This window comes from Miniopterus natalensis, chromosome 2 (genome assembly GCF_054644295.1).
Source record: "Miniopterus natalensis isolate mMinNat1 chromosome 2, mMinNat1.hap1, whole genome shotgun sequence".
Classification (NCBI taxonomy): domain Eukaryota; kingdom Metazoa; phylum Chordata; class Mammalia; order Chiroptera; family Miniopteridae; genus Miniopterus; species Miniopterus natalensis.
The window spans coordinates 155,383,592-155,397,358 of NC_142082.1; the positions used below are offsets into that span (position 1 = coordinate 155,383,592).

The 13,767-nt window shown below is 42.5% G+C and overlaps 1 protein-coding gene across 1 annotated transcript in view; it reads left to right on the plus strand.

Annotated features, from left to right (window-relative positions):
* ITPR2 (inositol 1,4,5-trisphosphate receptor type 2) overlaps positions 1 to 13,767 on the plus strand; it is a 404,038-nt gene that overhangs the window by 363,302 nt on the left and 26,969 nt on the right. Inside the window, exon 55 of the mRNA XM_087814750.1 lies at positions 1,791 to 1,951. Within this exon, the coding sequence (XP_087670876.1) occupies positions 1,791 to 1,951 (161 nt within the window). The remainder of the gene's footprint in view (positions 1 to 1,790; positions 1,952 to 13,767) is intronic.

Genomic DNA, 13,767 nt, shown 5'->3' on the forward strand with positions numbered 1-13,767 from the left:
CAGGTGTCTGTGTGCAAAGAACAGCAGGGAGGCCAGTGTGGCTGGATAAAAGTTAGCAAGGGAGAGGATAGTAGGAGATGGTTAGAGAGGTTATAGGGCCAAATCACTTAAGGTTTAGCAAATATGTATCACATGGGACATAGTTATACTCAATAGTTATTCGTTGTTTACCTGAAGTCATACTTAATTGGGCATCTTGTATTTTATCTGGCCACCCTGTATTTTATCTGGCCACCCTACTTGAGACCATTTTAAGGACTTTGACCTTTACTCTAAGGAGATGAGGAACCACTGCAGGGTTTGGAAAAGAGGAGATGCTACCTCATTTAGATTTTTAAAGGATCACCCTGGCTGCTGTGTTGAGAATAGGCTGTAGAGAGTAAGAGTGGAAACAGGGAGCCCAGGAGACTATTGTAGTAACCCCGATGAGAGACTATAATGGCCCAGACCAGACTGGGAGTGGTGGAGGTGGTGAGAGTGATCAGATTCTGGATATGTGTTGAAGACAGAGCCAGAAGAATTTCCACATAGATGGGATGTGGGATGTGAGAGAGAGAGAAGATTCGAGGATGGCTCCTAGACTTTGGCTTAAACAACTGGAGGAATGCCGTTGCCATGGAATGAAAAGAGGCCTGTGGGTGGAGCAGGGTTGGGGAGAAGACTGGATTCTATTTAGGGCATGCTGAGCTGATGGTAGGTCAAATAAGATGAGGCATAGCCATCAGCCAGCTAAATTTTATGGTATTTTCCATTAAAATACCCAATAATATAATTTGAAAGGTCACTCCTTTATTTGGGACAGATTTTGTACTTCCTGAACTTTGTATCTTAATATTGAAAGGGTCTCCTTCATGCCTGAAATGCCACATGGCCTTTTTAAAAAAATTACCTATCTATCTATCTATCTATCTATCTATCTATCTATCTATCTATCTATCTATCTATCTATCTGGATGTGCACTTAGGAAAAGAATAGCCAGGATTGGAATTCAATTTCCTGGTTTCTTCTCCAATATCTGAACTGTAAAACCACCAGACTGAATCCCAACATCCCATTTTACTTGGCTTTCTAATTCCTTTTTCCATGGATGTTTTTCTTCATCTCCATTCACTTTCTTTCATCCAGTCTTCAACCTTTGAGAGAAAATAGTATTACTACCTAGATCCTTTCCTCAGTGTCCATCCAGAGACTGAAAATGTGCCCTTGAAATTGAGCAGAGTGTCCCCTTCCCAGAATGGCCGGAACACAGTCATCTGAGGGGCCGGATGCAACTGCGAGTCCTTACTGCAGTCAGAGCCCAGGCGCGGTGGACGTGCGCTTACCCCTCACTGATCACAAGTTGTTTTGAAGAGATGACTGTCAGCTGCCTTCCCTCATTTTACCCAAGTTCCTGGATAAAATGACTTTTTCTTCTGTCCTGATTAGCATGTGTGCCTTTTCTTGCGCAATCATTTTTACTTCTTTTTCTGTCTTGTGGTCCAGTTTAATTTGACAATTTTGATATGGCTCTATTTGAAATTATCTGCAAATTTTCCATCTATAGTAAGACCGTGTATTCCCAAATATCCATGTGGGGGAAATGTTAGTTGGGAAGAAGTCCATAAACTGTGACCTTTTTTTCTGGAGGCCTTATGTGCTGTGTTGTTTTAACCAAACATTTTAAATTGGCGCACTCTTACAGAAAGCATTTTTTCCACACAATTATTATGTTTTGTTGTTTTGTTTACTTTAAGAAGTAAGTGCTGATTAAATGGCAGATTGCATACATTGTGTTGCCTGTGTTTTGCAGGGCTCGAGAGGGACAAGTTTGATAATAAAACTGTGTCATTTGAGGAGCACATCAAGTCAGAACACAATATGTGGCATTACTTGTACTTTCTCGTCTTGGTGAAGGTTAAAGACCCAACTGAATACACTGGACCTGAAAGTTATGTGGCTCAAATGATTGTGGTGAGTGATCAGAGGGCTCGATCTGGGACTGTACTAGATTTTGTATGTTTTTCCTACCCTACCCTGCCCTACCCTTCTCCCATTTTGTTAACTTTGAAATGGGACTGTCAATCACCGAAGTACCGATACACTGGCTAAGTCATCGGTTCCCAGTGAGCTTAGTTATACAAACCAAATCTAAGTCTCCGGTGCACAGGTATTTACTGAAGAATTCTCCGTGCAGTGAATAGCACCATCTGTCGTATCTGTCATCTTCTGACCTCATGCCTCCTGTCACTGCTAATGTCTCAATTTCCCAGATCTGGAGGTTTCCCATTGGCAAATTTGAACAGAAGATTCATACTTTAAGAAATTCCTTGAATTTCAGAACTGAATGGTTTAAGGAAGGGAAGGGTGTAATGTTCGATCTCAATGGGAAACACTGGCTTTCCGTCAGTGTGCACTTTGCATAGCTTTATTAGCGTTCGTGACATGTTTGCAGTGATTCTGCCACATCCAGTTGCTTGTAACTCCTCATTAAAATTAGTAGCGTTGCGCAGAGGGTGTGGTTGTCCACGATTCAAAGTTTCTTCTGTTTCATAGAAGATTAAAGCTGACTGACTTAAGGAGAAGTCAAAGTTAGAGCTTTAGTGTATCCATGAAACACATTTAGTGAGTGTCATTGCATCTAATATAAATTCTCTTATTCTTATAATAAACCTAGCTGTATATTGGATTTTTCCCCCTCAAAATCACTCTATAAAATTGCATTAACTATTTGAGAATGAGGCCTTAGTCTTCTTTGCTGCTCAGTCCCCAGGATAAGATTCAGTTAGCACCACAAAGTGACAGGAGAACCAGCTAACAGTGGCTCTCCAGCCGTCGCTCTGGGAGCGTATCATCCGCTCAGGAAGACAAACTGTAATATAGGGAGCCACCAAAGAACATGTTCAGAGGCTACCTATTCATATGTACAAGTTAATATGGCAGTAGTTTGCCTTACCTGACAATATTTATGTCCCAGGAGACCTAATGTAAATTATATTTTTATAGTTTAGCATTTTTCATGCGTTTTTATTACTGACTTGCATCCTACTATAAGTTGTTTTCTCTGTGTTCTTCATATGATAGTAGAATAGAACCAAATATTTTTTTAGTCCATACGTCTTTTTCTGTCCTCTCTCCCTTCTAAATTAGGGAAAAGGGTAATCATTTGAGGATATGCATTTATGGTCATTTTTTTATACTCATCTTGATCTCAAGACGCTCCGGGACCATTTGTGTGAAACATTTTGTTTCGACTTGCTGGGGAGTAAAAACCATGTAAATCATTACATGTGATGCGTGACCTCACATTGCTATACTTGATCAAAGTTTGAGTAAATTTAACTAATATGTACAGGGTTGAGCAAAAGTAGGTTTATAGTTGTTCATATGGAAAAAGACATGCAGGTTATGATTATTCAAGAACTTTATTAACTCAAAGGACTCGCAGTGGCACCTACAAGATTGTACCTAAGTGCACTATGCCATTGGGACTAGCGACAGTCATGGGTTAGGACGGACAGTGTAGCGTGCACCTTAGAGCCCCAAAGATCTGGGCTCAGACTTTGGTTCCATCGCTTATTTTGTTTTGTGGTCTTGGATATTTTGGGTGAGTCTCCGAACCGACCTGAGACTCTGCCTCTTCATCTAAAAGGTGGAAAATTGTTGGGGTGAGATCAAAGAGAGGATATGGAAAAAGTGCCTAGCACAGCGCAGGTCCTCAGTAGTTGATAGTTTCCACTGTGACCATCCACACAGAGTGACAGTGGGGGCCATCAGATTAGAGAGAGGTGGGAAAGGGGAGAACTATACAGAGAGAAGAGAGGAGAAAGCCAGAGTCAGAACCTGGGGGAGCTCCCACTTAGGAAAAAGAAGAAAGACAAGTAAAATAAGTAGGTAAGAAGGCAATCAAGAGGGCAGAGGGAGAACCAGAAAATGGAGTGCATCCAGAGCCAAGATGAGCAGGTCAGTGTCAGAGTCCAACAGCGTCATTTGCTACAAAGAGGCCATAAAAAGGGACAGGTGGATGTCTTTGAAAATTGTAATGAGGGATTCGCCAGGTGACTCCCTTAAGAGAAGGCTGCTGTGACAGTGTAGACCCATCTTTACCTTGACATTAGAACCGGCATTCTGCCAGGCACTTGTACTTGGATTTTTAAGTATCCATGTACTTACCTGTGTTTCTGTCCAGGACATCCTCCCTGTCAGAACTCTCCAGAACCCTGACAGGAGGGATATGAGCTCACAGCTTATTCCAACATGAAATGTCCCATTCTCATCCAAGAGAACAGGCACTGCTCCTGCATGTAAACGGTCAGGAGAAGGGAAAGTGATATTAAGCTGAAGGCTGATGGAAACAAAAAGCCGTTCTCATGGGAGATTGTTCATTTACTGAAATAGCCTGTTTGAAAAACTTCTAAAAATCTATAGCTGCTGAACCCAGTTCGGAAAATCTGCTACTCCCAGCTCTGAGATTATGGCTTTATAACCCTGATCCTCCTAAAAAGAGAGAGGTTCTAGACCACATAGCAAGTTGAGGCACATCTACAGTGCAATTTAAAGACTTCATTTTTTCTCTGTCCAACCCAGAGGTAACTACTCTTGACATTTGGTAGGACATCTCCTACCACTTTTATTTTTGCTCCTTACAAACAGGTTCCTTTACCAAGTTGATTTAAGTGCTTGTTTATTAAAAGGGCTTTGAAAGAAGCTATAATTATTCATAACTGATGTAGCTTTCACACTCAAGGATTTATGCAAAAGAAAATGAGGAAGTTCCTTATATTTGTTTCTAAAACCACTCATCGGAATCCTACCACACTGTTTAAGTAAATCTGATTTGTACCTGGGGACCCTTAGGAAATGCCTCCTGGCTTTTGGTGAAACAGAGGAAAAAAACAAGAATAGAAAAAATTTGGGGGATGTTCCTCCCTTCTGTATATTTATTTACTTCCAATGTTTATACTTTAGTGCCATGTCAATAAGGAAGATTTATGCCAATGTGCATTAAAACATACATTGTAAATAACATATTGCTTCTAGATGTTACAATCTAAGGATGTATGTTTGTGCCTCTAAATCCATCCAGTGACAGGGTCAAGATTCGGAAATATTAATAGACACTTAAAACTTTCTCACCCCCTGCCTTCAAATTCTAGACCAAGCTGTTCAAATACCCACTGTCTGAGTATCTGAATTAACACAAAGCATCTTCTGGAATATTGTTAGGGGAGATGTGAGTAGATCAAGGTATTTGGGGGAATATATTTTCTTCTTGCAAGAAAGCTCTTGTTTTTTATAAGAGAACTGGTATTTTGAGCTAGTATTTATTGGGAGCAGAAAATGAGAAGGGAAAAGGAAGGACTGTGCAAGAAAGTAAAATAATGAAAGGGAATTAAAAAATAAACAACTGGGGTGGGGTGGTTAAGGGATAAATCTTACAGCCTGTGCTCATAATGGCCTTTGAGCATCACTAAGCTCCTTCGCTTCTCCCATTACCCAAAGGATGATGACTGAGGAGGAATGAACGAAATAGAGATCATTAGAAAAAAATGCCCAAAGCTTTTAGATGTTGCTCTAACATTTGGGGACATTTTCAGATTTTCAGTGTTCATTTGCTGGAATATGTTAGGGGCCTCTGGGGATATTTATTACCTAATTTGACAAACAGCGGGATCAAAACTGAGGTGCCTGGAAGAGAGGCACCACACATGTTCAGAGAACTGCTGGCTCCCCCAGTGTCCCAGTGTCCGGGTGGTACTGGGCCGCAACTAAGACCCTGGCTAGCAACCCTTTGCAGCAACCCTCCCCATGACCATGGTTTTGGGGGGATCATTTCCTCATTTTAGTGCATGACACTTTTCAGTTTTTCTACTTGTTTGACTCTTGACTAAAAACTGTTTCCTGACATTGTGTCAATGTCAGCTAAGACAGTTTAACTCATATTTTTGTTAAAATGATAATTGTCTTGACACAAAAAAATGATTGTAAGTTTCTCAAAGGCCACAACCAGAAATAGAGTAGCTCTTTGTTCTGTGTAATACCAGGGCAGGTTAATATCTGTTATATGTATTAAAAGCAATTCGATCAACATTGAGTTCCTCCCATAGCCTAGCAGCCATGCTATGGGCTTGATATGTAGGATAAATAAATAGTCCCTTCCCTCAGTAGGCTCAAAATGCTTATTGAATGAATAAGTAAAATAATGAGTGAATTGACAAATGAATGGTTTCTTCTTAGCCCTCTGGTAGCTGGACATAATTTACAGAAAGGTGCATCAAAATAGCTGCGAGAGTTTGGAACATGAATTTCTCATTAGTCAAATGTCATCTTTCCCCCTTTTTTAAAGCAGGAGATCAAGATGCAGCAGGAAGGGTCATGCCTCCTGAACCAAATATAATGAATGCAATATTAAAAATCACATTTGAGAGACAGACGTCTTAATCCCTCTGAGTCCCTCTGACAGCATTTCTCAAGCCCAGCTCCTTCCGCACATGCACAAGCCCTCGGGAGTGTGCCTGAGGCTGCTGTCCCAGCCGGGGGGGGGGGGGGGGGGGGGGGGGGGGGTCTGTGCATTGGTGGGTGTGTCAGCAGTTTACCCTTAAGTGAGAATCCTTCCTTGTAATAATCCATTAAAACCTCAGAGAAGGATTGTCCTTTTAATGAGATAGAAAAAGAAATAGAGTCACCCATTACTTTAGCTCCGTAAGGGATGGAAAGAACTAACAAGTTTCCAGATGTTGTTTTCCGTGTCTAGAACTCAAAATAAATTCTGCTTAGTTAAACCATATTTTTGAACAGTAACTGTTGGGGGGGATGTTTGGGCTCCTGAAAGACATTGAGTCTTCTAAGATTTATAGGCACCCCTCCTGCACAAGCACCGTTTGCCAGCTTAATTTTTGCATTATTATGATGTGTCATCATTATGGAATTATATGTTCTGATTCTATTATTTCTAATTTACACTAATTGTGTAATTGGATCTAATTGAGCCAATTATGTAACTGCTCAGTCTTTTAAGACCTATCTGAAAGACTTTAAACCTTAATAAGACACTTTGTTAAATGTTTACATTTCAGGGCAAGCCCAGGGGGTCTTTGCAGCTCAGAATGCACAATTAAGAAGTAAATGTTTACATTCAAGGAGCTGCCACCTTCACTTTCCACAGTTTAAGTGCAGACATGTGTCTTCAATTTAAGAGGGACCCTTTTCAATTCCCAGCTCTGGGTTTCATTGTCATCGTGGAATCTATCCTGCACATTATTTTAATCTCCTATTTAGTAGTATTCATATGCAGACTATGTGAGTGGCCACATTTTTGCACACACGGTAACATCCTTCTAGTCCTCTACTTAGTTTGTAAAAGAGATAGAAATGATAAGTAATCAACCATGTGGCTGGGCACAGAGTCGTCCTCTAGAAGACTGTCCCAATGCTCATGTTTTTAGACCTCAGTGCAGGAAGGGAGAGTAGGATTTGAGCCAAAGAGTGTTCTCAGGAAGCTCATGGATGGAAGCGGGATGGGGAATGAAGGCGAGAGGACAGGCAGGTGGGGCACTGCCTCGGAGATGTCATCAGCTATTTCCTGAAACTCAGTTCCTGATGAGCTTAACTTGGTGATAGTCCTCAAAGTCCAAGAAGCCAAAAAATGGATTTTGTTACTTTTTCTAATCAGATTCTAAGGAGAAGCTCAGTGTAAAGGAGTCACCTGGGCATTAGATTCTGTTGTTTGACGTTTTAGGATTTTCACCTACAGGATTGGTGGAAAGACTTTACTTATCCCCTCTGCACTTCACTTTACATGCTGATGACATAAGTGTAATCAGCCAGTCAGCACTCAGAATGGAACCATCTGAACTGTGCCTGGGTCTTGTGGGCCTCCTGTTATGCGAGGTCCTGTCTCTTTAGTTGCTGGATCATGGGGAGAAGAGGGAGGCAGGGATCCCAGAAGAACCTAAGCAGAGAAGGCTGCAGGGTCATGGGGGGAGGGGAGACTTTGGAAGGCTTGGGACAATCGCTAATTTGCTAACTAGGAAATACTGCAAAGGTTTAGCAACTAGTATAGTTGTATCTCTATGTAAAAATAAGACTTTTCTTGTAGAGTTACTGTGAGGATTAAATAAAATCATGCATACTAGCAATACTACTGCTAATTGCCTGACATTTGATGAATGCTGACTATATTCCAGGTGCTGTGCTGAATGTTTGACATGCACAATCTCTTTTAAAGCCTCGTAACAACCCTGGGAGGCAGTCTGTTATTACTATTACCCATTCCTCACGTGAGGAAACTGAGGCTTATAAAGGACCGGTAACTTGCCCAGAGTTGCACAGCTAGCAGAAAGGGATGCTGCGCCCTTCAAGTGGCAGACACATGCAGGTGGTCAATACATGTCCTGTTGTTATTTGATGCTGTGGGACAATCTGTAAAGCTAGGAGCCGTGGCTGCTTTGAGAGCAGGCCAGGCCACTGCAGCCAGCACTCTCAGCAGCGTGCCTCGTGCTCCAGGGCAGGGAGCAGAGCTGGCTGGGAGACGAGGTCAGCTGACCACCCTGCAACGGCAGGAAGGCCCGAGAGGAATTCTAATGGGAGCAGATGTACCCGTTCAGAGCTGGTGGGCAGCTGCAAGCTTCCCCGAAGATGAGCAGCATTATAGCTGCAGTTATGACGACGGCAGGTGAGGAAGATAGAGGCTGCAGGACATTCTGATTTAACTCAGCAAGCATTTACCGGGGAGCACGATGAGGCACTGAGAGAAACAAGAATAAACGTCACTGCCCTCACAGAACCACAAATTAATAGGGAGGACAGCTATATTCACCAGAAGCTTAGTGCAAATCAGAACTGGTGAGAGACATACGTGAAAACACACAGCAGCTGGAGAAAACCCCAAATTCTACTCTTACGCCCCTGCTCAAAACCGTCCAGTGGTGTTTACACTATAATCCAAACTCCTGCCCATGGCTCTTTATACATGAACCCCAGCCTGCTTTGCCAGTCTCATTTTATCCCCTCTTCCTTAGCTAACTGCGGTTCAACCACATTGGCCCTTTCCTTGTTCTGCAAAAATGCCACATTCCTTTCCTGGCCAGAGCCCTGACAAGTGGGTGCCGTCCATTTGTAGTTGTCCCCCAGCTCTTTCCATGTGTAGCGCCTTCCCTGACACCCCCCCCCCCCTTCCAGTTGGCTTCTCTCCTGTCCCCCTTGGGAGCACTCATATTCATCTGACCTAAGGTGGTTTGTCTACGATTGACATGTTTCTTTCTCTCCACTGCAACTTAGGCAGTCACACATCTGTTTTGTTCACTGCAGTATTCTCAGCACTTATTTAATGCCCAATGCATAGTAGGCCCTCAGCACTGGTTTGTTGAACAAAATGAGTAAGACCTAGAGCCCAGACGACAGGCCAGTTCCTTCTGGCTGAAGGCACTAGGGACAGTGCACACGGAAGATAATGAGGCCCTTGAACAATGAGGATTGTGTCAGCTGGGATGGAGGGGAATATATTCCAGGCAAAGCGTGTATCTTAAAGGGAAAGGATGAGCAGAGAAAAAGAAAGGAAACTGAATTTATGATATGTGCTAGCAGCTTTGCATGTTGTTTAATTATGCCCATTTTATGTGAATGGAGGCTCAGCGAAGTTCATTATTTATCCATGGTGCTCAGTAAGTGAGTGCTTGGACTAGGACCCAAACATAAATTTTTCTGGGGGCCGATGTGTATGATTTTACTGTTACCTATGCCTTCTCCTCAGAAGAATCAGGTAAAATTTGACTAAGATCAAGTGTATGTAAGTCAAGTGCTGGAGAAAAGGTAGGGGAAAAACCCTAAACCAAAAGCCAAAAGACATCCTTTGGAACGAGGAAAGCTCTTCCTGCTTTTCCAGTATTTTAAGGAATTAGAATTCTTAGTCTCTAAGCTGCAATAGTTAAGGTCTGAGAAAAAAGTGACCTGAAAATGCAGACCGATAAATCATCGGCCATCAATTAAAGATGGGTTCATCCAGCAAACACAAGTTGAGTGCTTTCTGTGCTCCAGGTCCCGGGCTGCCGAGGGAATCAAGGTTGAGGCAGCCACTGTAACTTCCTTCAGGGGACGGAGAAATCAAAGGAGCGGTGACAGCACCGTGCAGTGCAGCGGGGGAGCCTGCCCTGGAGCAGATGGCCTGGGAAGGGAGGCTTCTCCAGGTCATGCCTGGATGCTTGAGTGAGTCAGGGAGGTGACGATGCAGCAGGTGGAGGGAGCAGTGGGCCTGTCTAGAGAAAGAGTGAGACTCTCCAGGAGAGCAGGAGGTCATGTGGTGGCAGGAGCCAGATCACAAGGGCCGAGTGTGCTCCAAGTTTTTACTTCACCTGAAAGCTAAGGGAAGCACTTCAGAGATAGGAAAGCAAAGAGGCAAGGTCAGGTGTGTATTTCAGAAAGCATGTTCCATGCAGTGTAAGAAATGGAGTCAAGGGGGCCTTCCTGGGGCAAGAGAATGACAGGTAGAAAGATTTCATTACCCAGTAACAATGATGAGAGCTGAAATGAGATGCTGCTGGAGGTTGAAAGGAGGTGATGGCTATGAAAAGATTCAGGTAGAGGATTCCCTGAAGGTGAGGAGAAGGTGGTTTAGGTCTCTGACCTCGGAGAGTTCTTGCAGGTTGAGCAGTGGGGCTTAAATCCTAGGGGTTCCACAGGAGTCAGTTGAGATAATCTCAGTTTGCACAGGTACAATGTGGGTGTCCAAATATATATGTGCCTTAAGCAACTGAATACCTGGGTCCGTAATTTCAGCAAGAAGTTAGTAACAATAAACTCACAAAAGGATAAGGTTTCAGTCTCTTTTATTCACTAGGGTATCCCAGGAGCATAGAACAGTGCCTGGTATATAGTAAATACTCAATAAAAATTTGATAAATGCTCAGAAAGATTTATAAGTCATTGGAGTAGACTTGAGAGTTGAAATCACAAGATCGGATGAGGCTATATCCAAGGGAGATTATATAAAGTAAGTAAATCTGTGTCCTTTGATGGAAGGACACAGAGTTCTGTTATTTAATACCAACAATAACATAATAATAATAATGTCAGGAGTCTACCACCTAGATTTCACTCATCAAACAGTAGAACCAGAAAGGAGGGAAAACAGTCTTCATTGGAAGACTGGGAAAGATTTAACTTTTCACCAGGCACTAGAAATGTTTTGGTCCATGAGTAGATCTCCTGTGACCCAGCACTGACGAGTTTTAGTATGGGATTGTGCTGCAAGCCCAGATTTTCCAAGCATAGTGGTTTGGATTTAGTTCAGTATAGAGAAGCCTCTTTGAAATTGTGACCCATCCTAAGTCATTTATTTTAAACTTATAAAGGGATGTTCACATCTCGGATTCTCATAAACTTAATAAAAAGATATCTTCCTGCTGTGCCAGGAAAGAGAAAAACCCAGAAAGAAAAAGCTCCAGAAAGAAAAAGAAAGAAATTCAGGTCTAGTCATTACCGTCAGATCTTGTTCAATTCTCAGTTGGCTCTCTGGAGCAATAAAATCCACACTGTCAGGACGGATAGATTTTACTCAGAAATTTTGGCTTTCTTCCAGAGAGTAGCAGATGCCATCAAAATGTCAGTTGTGGGAATGAGAACTGTATACCGTAAAGACACTCAATTTCTGTCTAATGGTTTTTAACAGACTGACACAGTCCATGCCCCACCGTGAGAAATTAGTTAAGTCGGCGTTAAACTGCAACACTGCCCTGGAGTTAGGCAGGGTTATCAGGCAAGCTCACGTCCTTAGGACTTTGGACTAGTTTTATCTGAGGGAATTCCTTAGATAAAACAAATGATTGCTGAATTTTACAAAACTGACTCAGCATTTGTATTTCGCAGACTAGTCATTTGGTGTCAGGCTAGTGGAGTCAGACTCTTCTACGGAGATTTAGAGATCACGGTGTTTTGAAATGGTAGAATCTGAGGTTTGGTTACCCCAGGTCTGTTGAGTCTGTTTACTCATCTGTAAATGGGGATAATACCCCTCTTTACTGGGATTCCTGTATGGATTAAATAAAATCACACATATCCTAGTGCTTAACACAGTGTCTGGCTCAGGGTTATTGCTCAACAAATACTTGGTCATTCTACTTCTGTTTAAAATATTTGGCTACTTAAAATAATATCGCTAAATTTAAATACGACTTTGCAGATTCTGAGCCTTCTTAAGCCTCTTAAGGTTCAAACAATCACTGATTCTGCATAGCGTTCCTCCTAGACGTTAGGCAACGGTCAACTTTCATTTCTTCAATAAATACTACATGTGCAGTCCTAGGCACTGGGCCAGCTCCTGGAAAGGGGGACAGAAGAGATCAAGACAGGTGTGGCCTGCCGTGGAGCTCCCTGTTGCGAGTAGAAGGCAGATCCTAAAAAGCCAGCAGTTTTTACAAAGTTAGTGAGTGTTACCCCTGGGACAGATCAGGTAGAGGGACCTTCCTATCTTGTGGCCCGACTCAAACTCAAGTCCACGTGGTATTTGTTCCTTTGTTAAACCAAAGTCAGGAGCTCACTTAACCAGTTAAATTGCTTGAAGCACTGACTCCATTAGAGCTTTACAAGTGATTATAGGACAGATCTTACCCAAAAAGGCATGCTGCGATACCATCAGGAGTGTCCCGGAGAGGACACGGGCAGGGCTGTTGTGAAAGGGAGTGGTAGGAGCTGCCTGTGAGTCAGAGCGAAGATTGTATAGGAATGAATTTTATCTGTTCCCCTTGAGGGGGAGGGGGAGCGAGCTTTGCCGTTCTCTTGGCTATATGATGGGACCAACAAAGGACATCTGGTTCGCTTTCCAAAGAGTACATTTGAGGCCTCTTCAGGTGAAAAACTTGCAGCGTTTTTCAGTCATGTAATCACCTTTTTCATTTTTGCCGACGTTTGAAAATGTTCCAGTGTAAAGCACACATTTTATTTTAGAAAGAATATCCTGACTCTCTTAAGTCTTTTGCATGGGTGTCCTCCTGTCATTATTAAGTCTTAAGAGAGGTTTTAAAGTGTTTTCAGCATTTCAGACAAGACTGACATAGAAAACACTTCACCACAATCTGAAATTTATAAATAGCCAGATTCAGAGGTGATTTATTTGCAAAGGTGCCTGTAACTTGACAAACAGATAATCACCCAGGGCTTTCTTCTGCTGTCTGGTGCCAAGTTGTGACGGAAAGGCCCGTGGCTCTGGTTCTACCTATACCTTTGACTTCCAGGCACATCAAGTCCTCATTCATAATGAGAATCTAAGTGGTTTCCCAAGTCTCTTCTGTGCTAGTTCTGAAATTCTGACAACTCTAATAGTTGCAATATTTCTTTACTTCAGATTCTGAATATGTTAATGTTTGTTTTATATTACAAACCGGAAGCATTTGGCAGGAGTTTTGGAAATGTCAGAATTTAACCATTTCCTGTTTATGTGCTAGGAGGTCATGTATGGTTTGACCCCTGCCTACCTCCACCCTCATTAACTCTGGCTGGAGTCTGACTGTAAAATCCCCATGGTCTACTGTCCACATGATTACACCTCCATGCTAATGGCCTTCTCCATAGGACAATACTAGTATACATCGCACTTCTGCCCAGATAACCAGGAATTAAGTGAGTGTCTGGAGTGTTGAAAGGGACTTAGTGGAAGGGTGCTGTAGATGAGAGCGACAGACTGTGACATGTTGCTCTAGACATGGACTGGGGACTTTGGGAGCCTTGGGCAGGTAATTTAACCTTCCTATATCTCGGTTTCTTCATCTGTAAAATGGGTAAACATTCCTACCTATACG